We start from the raw sequence: 17,195 nt of genomic DNA, 5'->3' as shown, positions 1-17,195 counted from the left end.
GTAGGGCACATTTCAACATGTATCTGAACAGGTGTGAAGTGCTTCAGAAACTTTTAGCCTTCTAAGTGGAGCTGTGGACACACAAGTCCATTCATTTAACTTCTTCCAATAGCACTCAAAGCTAGTTAAGCCCTCTTTATTTTAGTTTGCCCCCAAAAACCTCTACTGAAACTCAAAGCTCATACTGGTGGGATTGCTTATGTAAATGACTCTTGCAGTTTTCTGTAGATGTATGGTGGAGAGCATTCTGACAGGTTTCATTACATCCTGGTATGGAGCTCCTAATGCACAGGATCATAAGAGGCTGCAGACTCAGCCTGCTCCATCGTGGACACAACCCTCACCACCAGCAAGGACATCTTCAAGAGGTGGTGCCTCAAGGAGGTGACATCCATCACTAAGGACCCTCAGCACCCAGGACATTCCCTCTTCTCATTACTGTCATCAGGGAAGAGGTACAGGAACCTGAAGACCCAAACTCAATAATTCAGAACCACTTCCGCACCCCACCATCAGATTTCTGTATCACCTATGAACTCATAAACACCAACTCATTGTTGCTTTTTTTTTTCTTTCTTTTGTTAATTCTAGTAAATTTATCTCTTTGCCACAAAACAGCAAATTTCACATCATATGAGACAGTGATAATAACCCTGATTCTGATATTTAAGTTCATTTGGGCTAATAATATGCTAATTCAAACAGAGGGCCATTTAGCTCCTGAAGCCTGTTCTGCCATTCAACGCTTCTTACTACATTAATTCCATTTCATAATACCCTGCATACTACCCCCCAAAAAATACACCTATAGGTGTTTAGGCACATTCACTTGACCCTGTCAGCGGTGGTTATTTTTTTTTACGGGGGTAAAAGCTTCCAGGCTTGCATTCCCCTTGATGTCAGGTATACAAAATCAAGATAAGTTAGGAAATGCACAAATTTACTAAGTTAAATGAAGTTTTAAGCACAAGAGTCTGGTGCCTCAAGCTATGGGTTTGAAACCTGGCTATGATTCAAAGTAAATTAAATCACTGGAGCAAGTGATGCTGAAGAATCAGTCAGAGACTGATGGACTGAATTAATATGTCACTGAACAATTACAGCTATGTTTTATTGTCAGGAAAAGCTGTCCAGGAACCTGAATTAAATCATAGAATTGAAATCAACATGGAGGGAGATTGTTTGTCCCATCCTATCTGTGCTGGCTCTTTTGAAATGATTATCCAGTTATTCCTAGTCCCTAGGTCAGAATCAGAATTATTATCACTGAGCTACACACAGCTGGAAGGATTCAGTGGGTTGGACAGCATCTATGGAGGAAAATGAACATTCAACATTTTGGGCTGAGACCTTTTATCAGGACTATCACTGCTTAGATGACAAGAATTTTGTGTTGCAGCAGCAGCAGCACGGGGCAAAGATGCAAAATAATTATAAATTGCTAATTTATAATATATTTATACAAATATTATAAATTAAACAGTGCAACAACAAAGGAATAATGAGAAACCATTCAGAAATCTGATGGTGAAGGGGAAAGAGCTGTTTCTGAATTGTTGAATTTTTCCATGTTTCAGCAAAACTTTTCTTTTGAAACATTTATCCAACTCTTTTTCAAGCACTCCTGCTAAATCAGCTTCCATCGACTGAATGAGACAAAGTTTCTCTTATTTCATGACAGTTTAAAAATTTTTCTAAAATAAACATTTTTCAGAGATGTACAAGTAGAATAAGCAATACAATTAAACCAAAAGCTGTGGATGAACCAGGAGGTACATTGTCTGCTGAAGGCTAGATCTGTGGCATTCAAGTCTGGCGACCCAGGCCTGTGCCAGGAAACCAGGTATGATTTGGGGAGGGCTATTTCAAGGGCGAAGAGACAATTTCATATGAGGTTGGAGGCAACATCGGATGCATGGCAACTCTGGCAGGGTCTGCAAAACAATACATCCTACAAAGTGAAACCCAATAGCATGAATGACAGCGATGCTTCACTGCCAGATGAACTCAAAGCCTTCTATGCATGCTTTGAAAGTGAGAACACAACTACAGCTGTGAAGATCCCTGCTGCACCTGGTGACCCTGTGATCTCCATCTCAGAGGCTGATGTTGGGCTGTCTTTAAAGAGGGTGAACCCTCGCAAGGCGGAAGGTCCCGATGGAGTACCTGGAAAAGCTCTGAAAACCTGTGCCAACCAACTGGCGGGTGTTTTTAAGCATATTTCCAACCTCTCACTGCTATGGGCAGAAGTTCCCACTTGCTTCAAAAAGGCAACAATTATACCAGTGCCCAAGAAGAATAATGTGAGCTGTCCTGGTAGCTCTCACATCAACAGTGATGAAATGCTTTGAGAGGTTGGCCATGACTAGACTGAACTCCTGCCTCAGCAAGGACCAGGACCCATTGCCATTTGCCTATTGCCACAATAGGTCAATGATAGATGCAATCTCAATGGCTCTCCACATGGCCTTTGACCACCTGGACATTACAGACCTATCTCAGGATGCTGTTCATCGACTATAGCTCAGAGTTTAATTCCATCATTCCCACAATCCCAATTAAGAAGTTGCAGAACCTGGGCCTCTGTACCTCTCTCTGCAACTGGATCCTCGACTTCCTAAATGGAAGACCACAATCTGTGCGGATTGGTGATAAGATATCCCCCTCACTGACCATCAAAACTGGCACACCGCAGAGGTGTGTGCTTAATGCACTGCTCTACTCTCTATGTACATATGACTGTGTGGCTAGGCATAGCTCAAATACCATCTATAAACTTGCTGATGTTACAACCATTGTTGGTAGAATCTCAGGTGGTGACAAAAGGGCATACAGGAGTGAGTTATGCCAACTAGTGGAGTGGTGCTGCAGCAACAACCTGGCACTCAACGTCAGTAAGACGAAAGAGCTGATTGTGGACTTCAGGAAAGGTTTTATTTATTATATATTTTTCTCTGCTAGATTATGTATTGCATTGAACTGCTGCTGCTAAGTTAACAAATTTCACGTCACATGCTAATAATAATAAACCTGATTCTGACTGACATGTCTTTCTTTACATTCTTTGTGATTGTCAAGTCAATATGTCCATTAGTCACCAAACAATTACATCCTATTTACAAAGTATCAATGCCACTCATGTAGTTTCTTTGAACAACACACCTATTAAGAATTCAAAAGACTCTTACAGTATCCAGTGCCTGTTTCCCTCTGCCTTAAACCTAGAGGTTCTGCTTGTTGACCCTTCAACTGGAAGCGATTTCATCATTGGTTCCATCAACATGCCATACTCATAATCAAGCAAGTCAGCCCAAATAATAAAATCAGTAAATTGGTTTACTATTGTCACATGTGCTGAAGTACAGTGCGAAACTTTGTTTTGCATGCCACCTAAATGGATCTTTTCATTACAACAGTGTAAGGTAGAACAAGGGACAGCAATAACAGAATGTACTTTATATCAAACTAATGTGTTACAGTTACAGAGAAAGTGCAGTGCAAGCAGGCAACAAGGTGCAAGGCCATGACAAATAGATGGTGAGATCACCAATCTATCTTGTAACAGGGAACAGTTCAGCCATGTAACAGAGAGATAGAAGCTATCCTTGAGCCTGGTGCCTCTTGTTCTCCAGTGCTGGTCCTCTGACCCATTATAAGTCATCAATCTATGAACACCTGATCTATATCCTTAAGTGGATTGCTATGAGTTCCAAGTTACTGGAAGAACTAAGACTTGGAATCATAGAATACAACAGCACAGAAGCAAGCCCTTCAGCCAGCCCTCTGTGCCAGGCTGCTTTTCTGCCTTGTCCCATCTAGCTGCACCAGGACCATAGCCCTCTCATCCAACCTTCTCTGAAATGTTCAACCCACTTCTACTTCTTCTGCTGGCAGCTTGTTCCACATCCGTTTCACCGTTTGAGTGAAAAAAAATTTCCCCTCAGATTGCCCTTAAATAATTCACCTTTCACCCCAAAACCTGACCTCTACTTCTGGTCTCACCCAACCTGAGGGGAAAAAGCCTGCAAGCATTCACCCTATCTATATGCCTCATAATGTTGTTTACCTGTAAACTGTATAAAATAATTTCCCCTCACTCTCCTGCGCTCCAGGGAATAAAGTCCTAAAGTAGTCTCCTATAACTCTGGACCTGAAGTCTCGGCAAAATCCTTGTACTTCTGCACAAAGCACACTCTCCTTGGCAGATCTCTGTAAGTGTTCAAAGTCTAAATATTACTTTATCTGTTGCACCTTTGCTTGACCTGTCTTCTAAGGAAAACAAATCTTCCTTCTCCAGTCTGCCTGCATAATTGATATCCCTTGTCACTGTGGTGAACTATGTGCCTGTCTGGACACGCCCCCTGCTGACTGCTCCTGTGGCTCCTCCCACAGGCCCCTGTATAAAGGCGATCTGAGGCCTGACGCTCGGCCTCAGTCTCCAGGACATAGTATGATGGACACTCACTCCTGGTTCCTTCTTCCAGTCAATAAAAGCCGATATCTCGCCTTACGTCTCAGTGTGAGTTATTGATGGTGCATCAATTTTATTGACTGGAAGTTTTAAAACATGGAAACCGTTTTGCGTCCGGAAAGGTTGGATTTGGACCCTCAAGACCCTGACGCAGCTCTCGCTTTTGAACACTGGCTTGCCTGCTTCCAATCGTACTTGGAGGAGGTTCGTGCAACTGAACCCGCCGTTATACACAGAATCCTACTCTCGAGGGTCACCCCCAAAGTTTACTCCATTATCCGGGACCTGCCGACCTACGAAGGGGCACTGGACGCCCTCAAAAGACAGTACCTGCGGCCGGTGAACACCGTCTATGCAAGACATCGTTTAGCTACCCGGCAACAGCGGCCTGGCGAATCGTGCGCTGAGTTTCTCCGAGCACTACAGACACTCGTCCGACCTTTCGACTGCAAGACGCTCACGGCAGAACAGCATGCGGAGCTGCTGGTGCGAGACGCTTTTGTGACGGGACTGAGGTCAGTATACATGCGCCAGCGGCTGCTGGAAAATGCCGACCTTACCTTACGCTTGGCGATAGAGACGGCCAACGCTCTAGAAGCTGCTTTGCATAATGCTGACGCTGTCCAGTCGCGCGATTCCCCGCCGGTTCCGTGGACACCTCAGACCCTGCCACCGCTGGCTCCCGGGAGCGAATTCGCCAACGCCGCTGCCAGTCGCGATTCCACGAGCTCCCCGACCCAGACCACAGCTGTGGCCCGTCAGAAGCCCGTGTGTTATTTCTGCGGCCATAAAAAACACCCTCGACAACGCTGTCCAGCGCGAGAAGCGACCTGCTCCAGCTGCAGAAAGCGGGGCCACTTCGCCAAGGTCTGTAAGTCTCAACCTCGAGCGGAGTGCAGCGCTGCGGGTGAAACGTGGGGGTCGCCATCTTGCATGCCCAGATGTGGGCGGCCATCTTTGTCGACGTCAGCATGCCCCGCCCCCGACCCTCCGATGCTTACCGGGTACCCCGACGGCGATTCAACTCTGGCCACTGTAACCCTCGACCAAAGCGCCCCACACCAGCTTGCAAGGTCCATGATGGACATCCGGGTGGAGGGGCACAGGACTAGATGCCTGTTTGACATGGGCAGCACTGGGAGTTTTATTCACCCGGACACAGTGCAACGCTGCGGACTCGCAACGCGGCCGGTAAGTCGGAGGTTCCATTTGGCTTCTGGGTCGCAGTCCACAGACATCCGGGCGGGTTGTGTAGCGACTTTGGTGGTGCAAGGCACAGAATATCGGAACTTTGAGCTCCTGGCCATGCCTAATCTCTGCGCACCTGTGCTATTGGGGCTGGACTTCCAGAGCCATCTCGAAAGTGTGACTATGGTATACGACGGGCCCCTCCCACCACTCACTGTCAGGAATCCTCAGTTTTGTGGGACTTCTTCACATACCCCGCTACTGACCACACACACACACGGGCACACACATCCCATCCAGAACCAGGCCGACAGCTGCGCTACCGACACCACTTGCAGCCTCTCCACTCTCAAGGTCCCTCCCCCACCGCTGTTCGCCAACCTGACCCCTGACTGTAAGCCTGTGGCAACTAAAAGCAGGAGGTACAGCGCGGGGGACCGGGCCTTCATTCAGTCGGAGGTGCAGCGGCTGCTCAGGGAGGGGATCATTGAGCCAAGCTCAAGCCCTTGGAGGGCCCAGGTGGTTGTTGTTCAGACTGGGCAGAAAAATAGGATGGTGGTGGACTATAGTCAAACCATCAATAGGTTTACGCAGCTTGACGCGTACCCCCTACCACGCATCGCGGATATGGTCAACCAGATTGCTCAGTACAAGGTGTACTCGACAATAGATCTGAAATCCGCTTATCACCAGCTCCCCATCTGCCCAGAGGACCGCCCCTACACCGCCTTCGAGGCAGGCGGCAGGCTCTATCACTTCCTGCGCGTCCCTTTCGGTGTCACGAATGGTGTCTCTGTCTTCCAGAGGGAAATGGACCGGATGGTGGACCAGTACCAACTGCAGGCCACATTTCCCTATCTGGATAACATCACCATCTGTGGTCACGACAGGCCAGATCACGACGCCAACCTCCAACGATTTCTCCAAGTGGCCGCAGCTCTGAACCTTACTTATAACAGGGACAAGTGTGTGTTTGGAACCACCCGCCTAGCTATACTTGGGTATGTCGTGGAAAACGGGGTTATTGGCCCTGATCCCGAACGTATGCGCCCCCTGTTAGAACTCCCTCTTCCCACTACTCTCAAGGCCCTCAGACGGTGCCTGGGTTTTTTTTCCTATTACGCCCAATGGGTCCCCCATTACGCAGACAAGGCACGCCCCCTGGTCAAGTCTACCTCGTTTCCCCTCTCTGCTGAGGCCCGCGCGGCCTTCAACTGCATTAAAGCGGACATTGCCAAAGCTACGATGCATGCCGTGGACGAGACCGCTCCCTTCCAAGTGGAGTGTGATGCCTCCGATTTTGCTCTGGCTGCTACCCTCAATCAGGAAGGCAGACCAGTAGCATTCTTTTCTCGCACCCTCCAAGGCTCTGAAATTCGGCACTCCGCGGTGGAGAGAGAAGCCCAGGCCATAGTGGAGGCTGTTAGGCACTGGAGGCACTATCTTGCTGGCAAAAGGTTCACCTTGCTGACCGACCAGCGCTCGGTTGCATTCCTGTTCAGCAACCAACAGCGGGGCAAAATCAAAAATGATAAGATTTTGCGGTGGAGAATAGAACTCTACACCTACACCTATGATATCCTGTACCGGCCTGGCAGACTCAATGAGCCCCCTGATGCCCTATCGTGGGGAACGTGCTAGCACACAGCTTGACCAGCTGTACGCCCTTCATGCACAACTTTGCCATCCGGGGGTCACCCGGATGCTTGGAACCTGCCATACTCCCTGGAGGACATCAGGACGATGACCAGGGACTGCCAAATTTGCGCTGAGTGCAAACCGCACTTCTACCATCCTGACACGGCACAACTTGTCCAGGCCACCCGCCCTTTTGAACGACTGAGTGTTGACTTTAAGGGCCCCCTTCCCTCCACTGACCGCAATGTCTATTTTCTCAGTGTTATCGACGAGTACTCATGGTTCCCCTTTGCCATCCCCTGCCCCGACACCACTGCCACGTCCGTCATAAAAGCCCTGCGCCAGCTCTTCAATCTGTTCGGGTATCCCTGCTATATCCACAGCAATAGAGGGTCCTCCTTTATGAGTGAGGAGCTGCGCCAGTACTTGCTAGCTAGGGGCATTGCTACCAGTCGGACCACGAGTTATAATCCCTGGGGTAATGGCCAGGTGGAGCGGGAGAATGCCACAGTGTGGAAGGTCACACTTTTAGCCCTTAAGTCAAAAGGGTTGCCGGTCTCTCGATGGCAGGAGGTCCTCCCTGAGGCACTGCACTCTATCCGCTCTCTGTTATGTACGTCCACCAATGCCACCCCTCACGAACGCCTATTCTCTTTTCCCAGGAAGTCTGTCACTGGGACCACCCTACCAGTTTGGCTGACGTCCCCGGGGCCAGTGCTGCTCCGGAAACATGTGAGGAGCAATAAATACTCCCCGCTGGTAGAGAGGGTCCACCTTCTACATGCGAACCCCCAGTATGCTTACGTGGTCTTACCTGATGGGCGGGAGGACACGGTCTCCATCCGCGACCTGGCACCCGCAGGAGCAGCAGACCACTACCCTGAAGGCTCTCTGGTAACTATGAACCCTGCACCAGAGGTGACACCGTACTCACCAGGCCCTACACAGACTTCTCACGACACTTGTATACCGGGCGTTTCGTATGCATTTATACCAGGCGCCTCGCACATGCGTGAGGGATCACCGGCGCCTAGTGGGCAGGAACAAGCGCAACCTCCGTCCCCTGTGCAATCACCAATGTCGCCAGCATCCATGCGATCACAGCCGGTGCTACGTAGATCGCAGCGACAGATTCGACCTCCTGATAGACTTGACTTGTAAGAAACTTCGCCACATGGGACTCTTTCAAACAAAGGGGGGGGTGAATGTGGTGAACTATGTGTCTGTCTGGACACACCCCCTGCTGACTGCTCCTGTGGCTCCTCCCACAGGCCCCTGTATAAAGGCGAACTGAGGCCTGACGCTCGGCCTCAGTCTCCAGGACATAGTATGTTGGACACTCACTCCTGGTTCCTTCTTCCAGTCAATAAAAGCCGATATCTCGCCTTACGTCTCAGTGTGAGTTATTGATGGTGCATCAGTCACTGAAATAATTCCATGAAGGTTCCACTAATTCTCTGTACCAAGACGTTTACATTTTTGTTGAAGTGTGCTGCCCAGAACTAGTTGAAGACTTCAGAATCTGAACTGGTGACTTATTAAAGATTCATATTCAGATTAGTTTATCGTCATATACAGGAAAGTGCATTGAAATTTCTTGCTTGTGTGAGAGTAAACACTATACATGTTACTACGAAGTAAAATAAATACATAAAAACTAACTTTTTTTGTAAATTCTAACTTTGATAAATATGTGATGTCTCTGGGGAATGGCTGAGACAAACAGTGCAGCCTAAGGCTATTACTGCAAGCAAATTTTGACCGTATGGAATTACAGCTTGGAAACAGGCCCTTCAGCCCACCTTGCCCATGCTGACCAAACTGTCTACCGGAGCTAGTCCCATTAGGCTGCATTTAGCCCATATACCTCTAAACCTTTGCCATCCAGGTACCTGTCTTTTAAATGTTGAAAGACTACAAGACTATTAGACATATGATCAGAATTAGGTCACTTAGCCCTTCAGGTCTTCTCTACCATTCCATTATGGCTGATTTATTTTCCCTTTTGAACCCTTTTCTCCTGTCTTCTCTGCGTAACCTTTGACAGCCTTACTAATTAGGTAGCTATTAATCTCAGCTTTAAATATACCCAAGGACTTGGCCTCCACAGCTTTCTGTGGCAATGAATTCCACAGATTCACATAGTATGGCTAAAGAAATTCCTCCTCTTCTATCACTCTATTCTGATCCTGGACTCTCCCACTATTAGAAACATCTTCTCCACATTCTTTCCATATATTCACCATTCTCTGTATGAAAAAATCTGCCCCTCCAGGCCTTTTAAATCATTCTTCTTTTACCTTAAACCTCTGTATCTAGTTTTAGGCTACCCTACATTAGGAGGAAGACTGCTCCCTCCACCTTAAGATTTTATAAATGTCAGTAAGGCTAATTCACAGATCACTACCAAAAACTTGAGGTACTCACTAAAAATTGCTCTTACGGAAATTACATTAGAGAAATAATTAAATAGAATACAAAATACAGGAAGGCTAGGCTGCCAAACAACACCCTATTATGAGAAAGATGTGGAGGCTTTAGAGAGGATGCCGAATAGGTTCACCAGGATGTTGTTTGGATTAGATGGCGCGTGCTACAAAGAAAAGTCGCACAGTCCTGGGTTGTTTTCTCTGGAGCAGTGGAGGCTGAAGGATGATAGAAGTTTATAAGATAAGAGCGACATAGATAGAGTAACGGCCATCTGGAAGCAAAGGTTTGAACTGAATCAGCAACTACGCTTCTCTTCCCACAGATGCTGTCTGACATGTTAGGTGTTTTCACCAGTGTGTAGGGCTTTCCTATCCACGTACCTGTCCAAGTGCCTTTTAAATGTTGTCAATGTACTTTTCTCAATCGCTTCCTCATTCCATGTACTGACGACTCTGGGTGAAGAAGTAGCCCCCAAGACCTTTTGAATCTCTCCCCTTTCATCTTAAACCTATGCCCTCTATTTCTTGATTCCCCCACACTGGGAAAAAGAAGCTTATCTTATTGATTTTTTGTGGCTCTTTTGATTGCCATCACCTGTGATTGCTAATGAGTCTTGGCCTCCACATCCATAAAAGACAAAATCAGGTTTTGACTCTACCCTTCTAGTCTGCTCCCTTATTTATTAAGACCAAGTCCTAAATAAATTAAAAAACAGAACCTAAAAGCTGGCAATCTCTGGGTAACTATCTGAGCCACATGCAAATTGGCATAGGGTCAAGAAGATTAGAGTTAAATGTGTGGATCAAGGATTGTTGTGGGAGGTTCTTGGGAAATTGGCACCAGCATTGGGGAAGGAGGGAGCTGTACCAATGGGACGGGCTCCACCTGAACCTAGTGAATTGCATAACTAGGGTTGTGGCTAAGACTTTAAACAAAATAGTAAGGGAGGGGGGTCAACAGATTGAGAAGTATGGATAAAGTAAAAAAGTAAAGTGTGGATAAAAATAAAGAAAACTCAAAAGATAAAAAAAGAGAAAAGTAAGAGTGGAGTGAAGAAATGTCAAGTGCAAATGAGTAAATGATTGCAAGATTTTAATGACACAATGATGGTAAGGGCACTTTATTTGAATGCCCATAGTATTCAAAAGAAGGTCAGCGAACTTGTGGCACAAATCAGTACAAAGGGGTATGATCTAGTTACAGAGATGTTGTTGCATGGTGCAGAGGATTGGGAATTAAATGATCAAGGATATCAGGTGATACGGAAAGAATAGGCAGGAAGGTAAGGGAGGTGGGGTAGCGCTCTTAATTAAAAATGAGATCAGGACAATAGTGAGAGATGATATAAGATTGAAGAAGAAGAATGTTGAATCTATCTGTGGGTAGAGATTAGGAATAGTAAAGGGAAAAAAAAATCACTGGTGGGAGTTGTCTATCGGCCACCGAATAATTTCATTACAGTGGCCCAGGCAATAAACAGAAAAATATCTGAGACATGCAAGAATGGAACAGCAGTTATCATGGGGGACTTTAACTTGCACATAGATTGGGTGAATCAAGTTGGTTGAGATAGTCTTGAGGAGGAATTCATAGAATGCATACGTGCTGGCTTTCTTGAATGGCATGTTACTGAATCTACAAGGGAATTTGCTATCTTAGATTTGGTCTCTGCAATGAGACAGATAAAATTAGTGATCTTGTAGTTAGGGATCCTCTTGGAAAGAGTAATCACAGTATGATTGTGTTTCTCATACATATGGAGGGTGCAATAGTTCGATCTAAAACCAGTGTATTACGCCTAAACAAGGGAGACTATAATGGGATGAGAGAGGATTTGGCTAGTGTAGAATGGAAATACAGTCTATATGGTGGGACAGTTGGGGAATAGTGGAAGACTTTCAAAGAGATTTTTCATGGCGCTCAACAAAAGTATATTCCAGTGAAAAGCAATGACAGTAATGGTGGGGAGAGCTAATCTTGAATAACTAAGGAAATAAAACTAAAAGCTTGTGCATACAAAGTTGCCAAGAGTAGTGAGAAACTGGAAGATTGGGAAAACTTTAAAAAGCAACAAAGTACCACTAAGCGAGCAATACAGAAAGGGAAGCTGGATTATGAAAATAAACCCAGCAGAGAGTTTAAAAATGGATAGTAAAAGTTAGCCTGGATAGGAGATTGGTTAACCAATAGAAAGCAGAGAGTTGGGATACATTGGTATTTCCCTGGTTGGCGATCAATGGTGAGTGGTGTGCCGCAGGGGTTGGTGCTGGGCCCACAACAGTTCTTGATACACATTAACAATCTGGAAGAGGGAACCAAGTGTAGTGTATGTAAGTTTGCTGGTAACATTAAATTGAGTGGAAAAGCAAATTGTGCATAAAATATGGAGAGTCTACAGAGAGATACAGACAGGTTAAGTCAATGGGCAAGGGTCTGTCAGATGGAATACAATGTTGGCAAATGCGAGGTCATCCACTTTGGAAGGAAAAATGGAATTTCAGATTATTACTTAATTAGTAAAATACTGCAGCATGCTGCTGTGCAGAGGGACTTGGGAGTGCTTGTGCATGAATCGCCAAAGGTCAGTTTGCAGGTGCAGCAGGCTATCAAGGCGGCAAATGGAGTATTGGCTTTCATTGCTAGAAGGATTGAATTTAAGAGCAAGGAGGTTATGCTGCAACTGTACAGGTGAGGCTGCACCTGGAGTTCTGTGTGCAGTTCTGGTCCCCTTATTTGAGGAAGGATATAGTGGCTTTGAAGGCTGTTCACCAGATTGATTCCAGAGATGAGGGGGTTAGACTATGAGAAGAGATTGAGTCGCCTGGGGCTGTACCTGCTGGAATTCAGGAAAATGAGAGGAGCTCTTACAGAAACAGATAAAATTATGAAAGGGATAGATAAGATAGAAGCAGGAATGTCGTTTTCACTGGTAAGTGAGACTAGAACTAGAGGACACAGCCTCAAGAATTGGGGAAGTAGATTTAGGACAGAGATGAGGAGGAACTGCTTTTCCCAGAGAGTGGTGAATCTGTGGAATTCTTTGCCCAATGAAACAATGGAAGCTACCTCAGTAAATATATTTAAGACAGGATTGGATAGATTTTTGCATAGTAGGGGAATTAAGGGTTACAGGTAAAAGGCAGGTAGATGGAGATGAGTCCATGGCCAGATTAGCCATGATCTTATTGAATGGTGGGGCAGACTCGATGAGCCAGATGGCCTCCTCCTGCTCCTATTTCTTATGTTATCACACAGTTACACAGTATGGAAAAGGGCCGTTTAGCCCTCTTGGGGAGAGAATTCCTAAGATTCACCCTTCATGTGAGGAAGTTTAATTTCACCTTGACCCATTCTGGTTGTCCTCTCATTGCTTCTCTTCTCTGCACCTGTCCATCATTTCCCTCTGGTTCCTCTTTTCTGTCCTTTCCTTCCATGATCCACTATCCTCACCTGTTAGATTCATTCTTTTTCAGCCCTTTACCTCTTCCCTATCCCCTTCCACCTTCTTACTTCATCCTTCTCCACCACCCATCACCTCCCCCTCACTTGGTCTCACCTATCGGCTGCCAGCTCATACTGCTTATTCTTATTTTGCCTTCTGCCCCCTTCCTTTCCAGTCCGGATGAACGGTCTCAGCCTGAATCATCAACTGTTTATTCCTCTCCATCGACACTGCCTGTCTTGCTGAGTTCCTCCAGTATTTTGTGTGTGTTGATCAAGATTTCCAGCATCTGCAGAATCTGATGTGTTTAGTGCCATTTGCCAGTGTTTTCCCCACATGTTTCCAAGCTCTTCCTATCTTTGTATTGTTTATTATATTAAATACATTTCAAGGGGATCACCCCTCAAACTTCAGCACAGTTGATGGGCTCATGTTTCGGAAGGCATTGCATTTGGTACCTGCTATACTCAGTTCTGCAAGTTTAAGGTCATCCAGAACTCCCCCTCTCTTTGCACCATCACCAATTGAGTAACTGTGGTAAACTATGTATACCTGTCTGGACACGCCCCTCTGCTGACTGCTCCTGTGGCTCCTCCCACAGACCCCTGTATAAATGCGATTGGAGGCACTGCTCCTCCCTCAGTCTCCAGGATGTTGAGTGGTGGTCTCTTGCAGCTAATAAAAGCCTATTGTTCGCCTCCCATCTCCGAGAGTTATTGATGGTGCATCAGTAACTCAGCATGGATGTTACAGCACTAGGTCCATGCTGACCGTCAAACACCCATTTACACTAATCTCAAGTTATTATTCTCACAGATCCTCCAACTTCCCATATGCATTTAAGGAAGGAAAGTTTGAAGTAGATGTGTGGCTCATATTTCTTCACAGAGTACTGAAACCAGGCTGCCAAAGGTCTGGTGGAAGCAAATATGATGGTAAGGGGCTGTTAGACAGATTCACAAAATTGGATGGAATGGAGGTGGGTGACATGCAGGCAGAAGGAATTTAATTTAATTTTGCATTGTGCTCGTCACAGACATTGTAGGCCAAAAGGCCCATTCTGTGCTGTACTGTTGTATGATCCCCCCAGATCCTACACACTTTGTGGAACTGACAAAAGACATCTAATCCACAAAACCTTTGGGAGGAAGCTAAAGGAAAATATTTTTCAGCATTTGCAGTTATGAGAGCCTAGGAGGGAAAAGCACCAGTAACCAAAGGACACAAATATAAAGCTGTTGGCAGAAAATGTGGAGAGAGGAGAGGTTTTTGTACTCCTTTGCTGAATGTGTGGAAGAGGCAGAAACCCTCATCACATTTAAACACTTAGAAACTCATTTGGAGTACTACAAGACCAAAAGAAGGTAGGATTGTGCCAAATTATCATGCTTCAGCCTGGGAAATGAGCAGCAGAGTTTTGGGAGACCTTAAACCTCCAGAACAGAATATGGGAGTACTATATACAAGTCACAGATACTGTTATGACATGGTAAAGACAATTTGTATGGATGGTATGCAAGATAAGTACTTCAATATACATTGAAACATTTGTGACAATAATAAACCAAATTGCCAGTTTACATTGAAATTTCCAAATTTAGGTAACTGATGCTCCCTGCTCCTTTCTCTATCCTTCTGCTTGCCCACTCTCCTGTCCTGATACCCTATTTCATTTCTCTCCCTCTGTCATGAGTTCTTTGGGCCTCTGTATGTGCCAGAGTGCTGGGTTTCTAGAGCACCAGTATATACTAATTGTTTTCTTAACTAGAGTCGTTAAACCCTTGTGCTTACTGTGACAGAGCCTGCTGTTCCTCCACACCCGGGTTCAGACATTGCCAGCACTCACTGTGATGGAGTATACCGTTTCTCTGCACCCAGGTTCAGTCATTGCCAGTGCTCACTGTGATGGAGTATACCGTTTCTCTGCACCCGGGTTCAGTCATTGCCAGTGCTCACCGTGATGCAGCCTACTGTTCCTCCACACCCGGGTTCAGACATTGCCAGCACTCACTGTGATGGAGTATACCGTTTCTCTGCACCCAGGTTCAGTCATTGCCAGTGCTCACTGTGATGGAGTATACCGTTTCTCTGCACCCGGGTTCAGTCATTGCCAGTGCTCACCGTGATGCAGCCTACTGTTCCTCCACACCCGGGTTCAGACATTGCCAGCACTCACTGTGATGGAGTATACCGTTTCTCTGCACCCAGGTTCAGTCATTGCCAGTGCTCACTGTGATGGAGTATACCGTTTCTCTGCACCCGGGTTCAGTCATTGCCAGTGCTCACCGTGATGCAGCCTACTGTTCCTCCACATCTGGGTTCAGTCATTGATAGCACTCACTGTGACAGAGTCTGCTGTTCCTTCATATCTGGATTCAGGCTTTGCCAGCAAGCACCATGATACCCTCAGCTGGTTCCATCTACCTATCCCCACACACTATGCCTTCTGGTTGTACTATCTCCTCCCCCAACTGCTTCCAAATGAGTCTGGATGCAGGGTCTTGATATAAAATATTGGCAATCCTTCTGACTCCAAACATGCTGCCTGACTCATTGAGTTCCTCCAGCTACTTGCTTTTCTCTCTAGATTCCAACTTCTGCTATTTCTCTTGTGTCAAGGATAATGTGAGATCCATTTCAGTTTGCTATTGAGAGTTTCTTTATGACTACCATATATGGATCACCTCAAGCTCCTTCTCAGAAATGGAAGCATTTTCTCTGTATCGACTTCTTTATCAATGTAAAGATCTCTGGTTAACATTTAGACTTTTCTCAAGTGATAAGGAACCTAGTCTGCTCATCCTTTCCTGACATGTAAATCTTCACATTTCTGGTATTTTTGGTGCAAAATGCCTCTGCAACCTCTTCTGTACCTTCAAATCCTTTTGTAATATGCTGACAAAAACTGTTGGCAGTCCTCCACATGTTGTCTAACTGACATTTAAAACCTATTTTGCATAACATCCTAACTTTCCATTTCAATCCCTCTAGGAACAAATCCTAGTATTCGATTTGCTTTTTTTTTTAAATGGTGTATCTTCTAGCAATTGGTGTATTTGGGCTCTGAATCCCATTTTCCCCCTTTTTTCATACCTAGATTCATAACTTCCATATTAGCTCCCTATTCTTTCTGATAAAGTGTACTTTTCATAAATTACAATTTAATGCGTGGTATCCAGGTTTCAGTCAGACTGCCCCCACAGTGTTCACGCAGCAGAAGACGAGCTCTGTTATTGTGGTTGTCTGTAGACTTCTGCAGCTTTGGATGGCTCAAGTTTGGACTCTTTTATTGAGAGGCTGAATCTTTCAATCTGGTATGTGCTCTGTGTGCTTTGTGCTGTGTGTGACTGTTGGCACTGTGTTTTGCACCTTGGACCCAAAGTAATATTGTCTCGGTTAGATGTAGTCATGAGTATTCATGTTTGGTTGAATGATAATTAAACTGGAATTCAATTGAAAATTTTCCATTTTAAAGCCTTGCCTTTATCATGTTGAACTTCAGTGGGCCAATTATTTGCTAATACTGCAGGTTTATTAATATCTTAATGTCAACTGTTTCAGCTCTCCAATTTATCATCTGCAAATTTGTGCTCTTCATTTCAGAGTCTAAAGGTTGAATATACACTTTGGACTCTAGTGGTTTGGAACACTATCAGACGTCCACTATAAACAACCACCCTCCACTCTCACTCCCTGCTGTCTGTCCTTTAGCCAGCTAACAATCCATTCTGGAGACAGAATGGACTGACTACAGATGCTGGAGTACGGAGCACAAAACAAAGCTTCTGGAGGAACTCAGCGAGCCAGGCAGGGAAATGGACAGTCGATGTTAGAGGGCATGAACTTTCATGTGGACTGAAAGAATGCAGAGGAGATTTACAAGATTGTTGCCAGGACTCACGTTAAAGGGAGAGTTTGGACAGATGTGGACTTTATTCCTTGGAACGCATGAAAATGAGGGGTGATCTTATTGAGGTGCATAAAATCATGAGGAGCTATTATTAAATAGCTATTTCCAAAAATTAA

At 45.5% G+C, this 17,195-nt stretch overlaps 2 protein-coding genes across 4 annotated transcripts in view; one reads left to right on the top strand and one right to left on the bottom strand.

The window, feature by feature from the left end:
• The window catches only part of kctd1 (potassium channel tetramerization domain containing 1), a 146,842-nt gene that overhangs the window by 121,288 nt on the left and 8,359 nt on the right, over window positions 1-17,195 (bottom strand). The window lies entirely within an intron of this gene.
• On the top strand, window positions 4,363-17,139 carry LOC132380106 (uncharacterized). 2 transcript variants are annotated; one of them, XM_059948802.1, is made up of 2 exons: window positions 4,363-6,660; window positions 16,773-17,139. In XM_059948802.1, the coding sequence occupies exons 1-2, from the start codon at window positions 4,568-4,570 to the stop codon at window positions 16,777-16,779; spliced, it is 2,100 nt and encodes a 699-aa protein (XP_059804785.1). In that variant the 5' UTR covers window positions 4,363-4,567; the 3' UTR covers window positions 16,780-17,139. The 2 variants fall into 2 exon arrangements, with proteins under 2 accessions (XP_059804785.1, XP_059804708.1); XM_059948725.1 differs by lacking the exon at window positions 16,773-17,139 and adding an exon at window positions 7,964-8,132.

Source organism: Hypanus sabinus, chromosome 1 (genome assembly GCF_030144855.1).
Source record: "Hypanus sabinus isolate sHypSab1 chromosome 1, sHypSab1.hap1, whole genome shotgun sequence".
NCBI classification, from domain to species: Eukaryota; Metazoa; Chordata; class Chondrichthyes; order Myliobatiformes; family Dasyatidae; genus Hypanus; species Hypanus sabinus.
The sequence above is the reverse complement of the archived record's forward strand: the minus strand, read 5'-3'. Positions and strand labels throughout refer to the sequence as shown.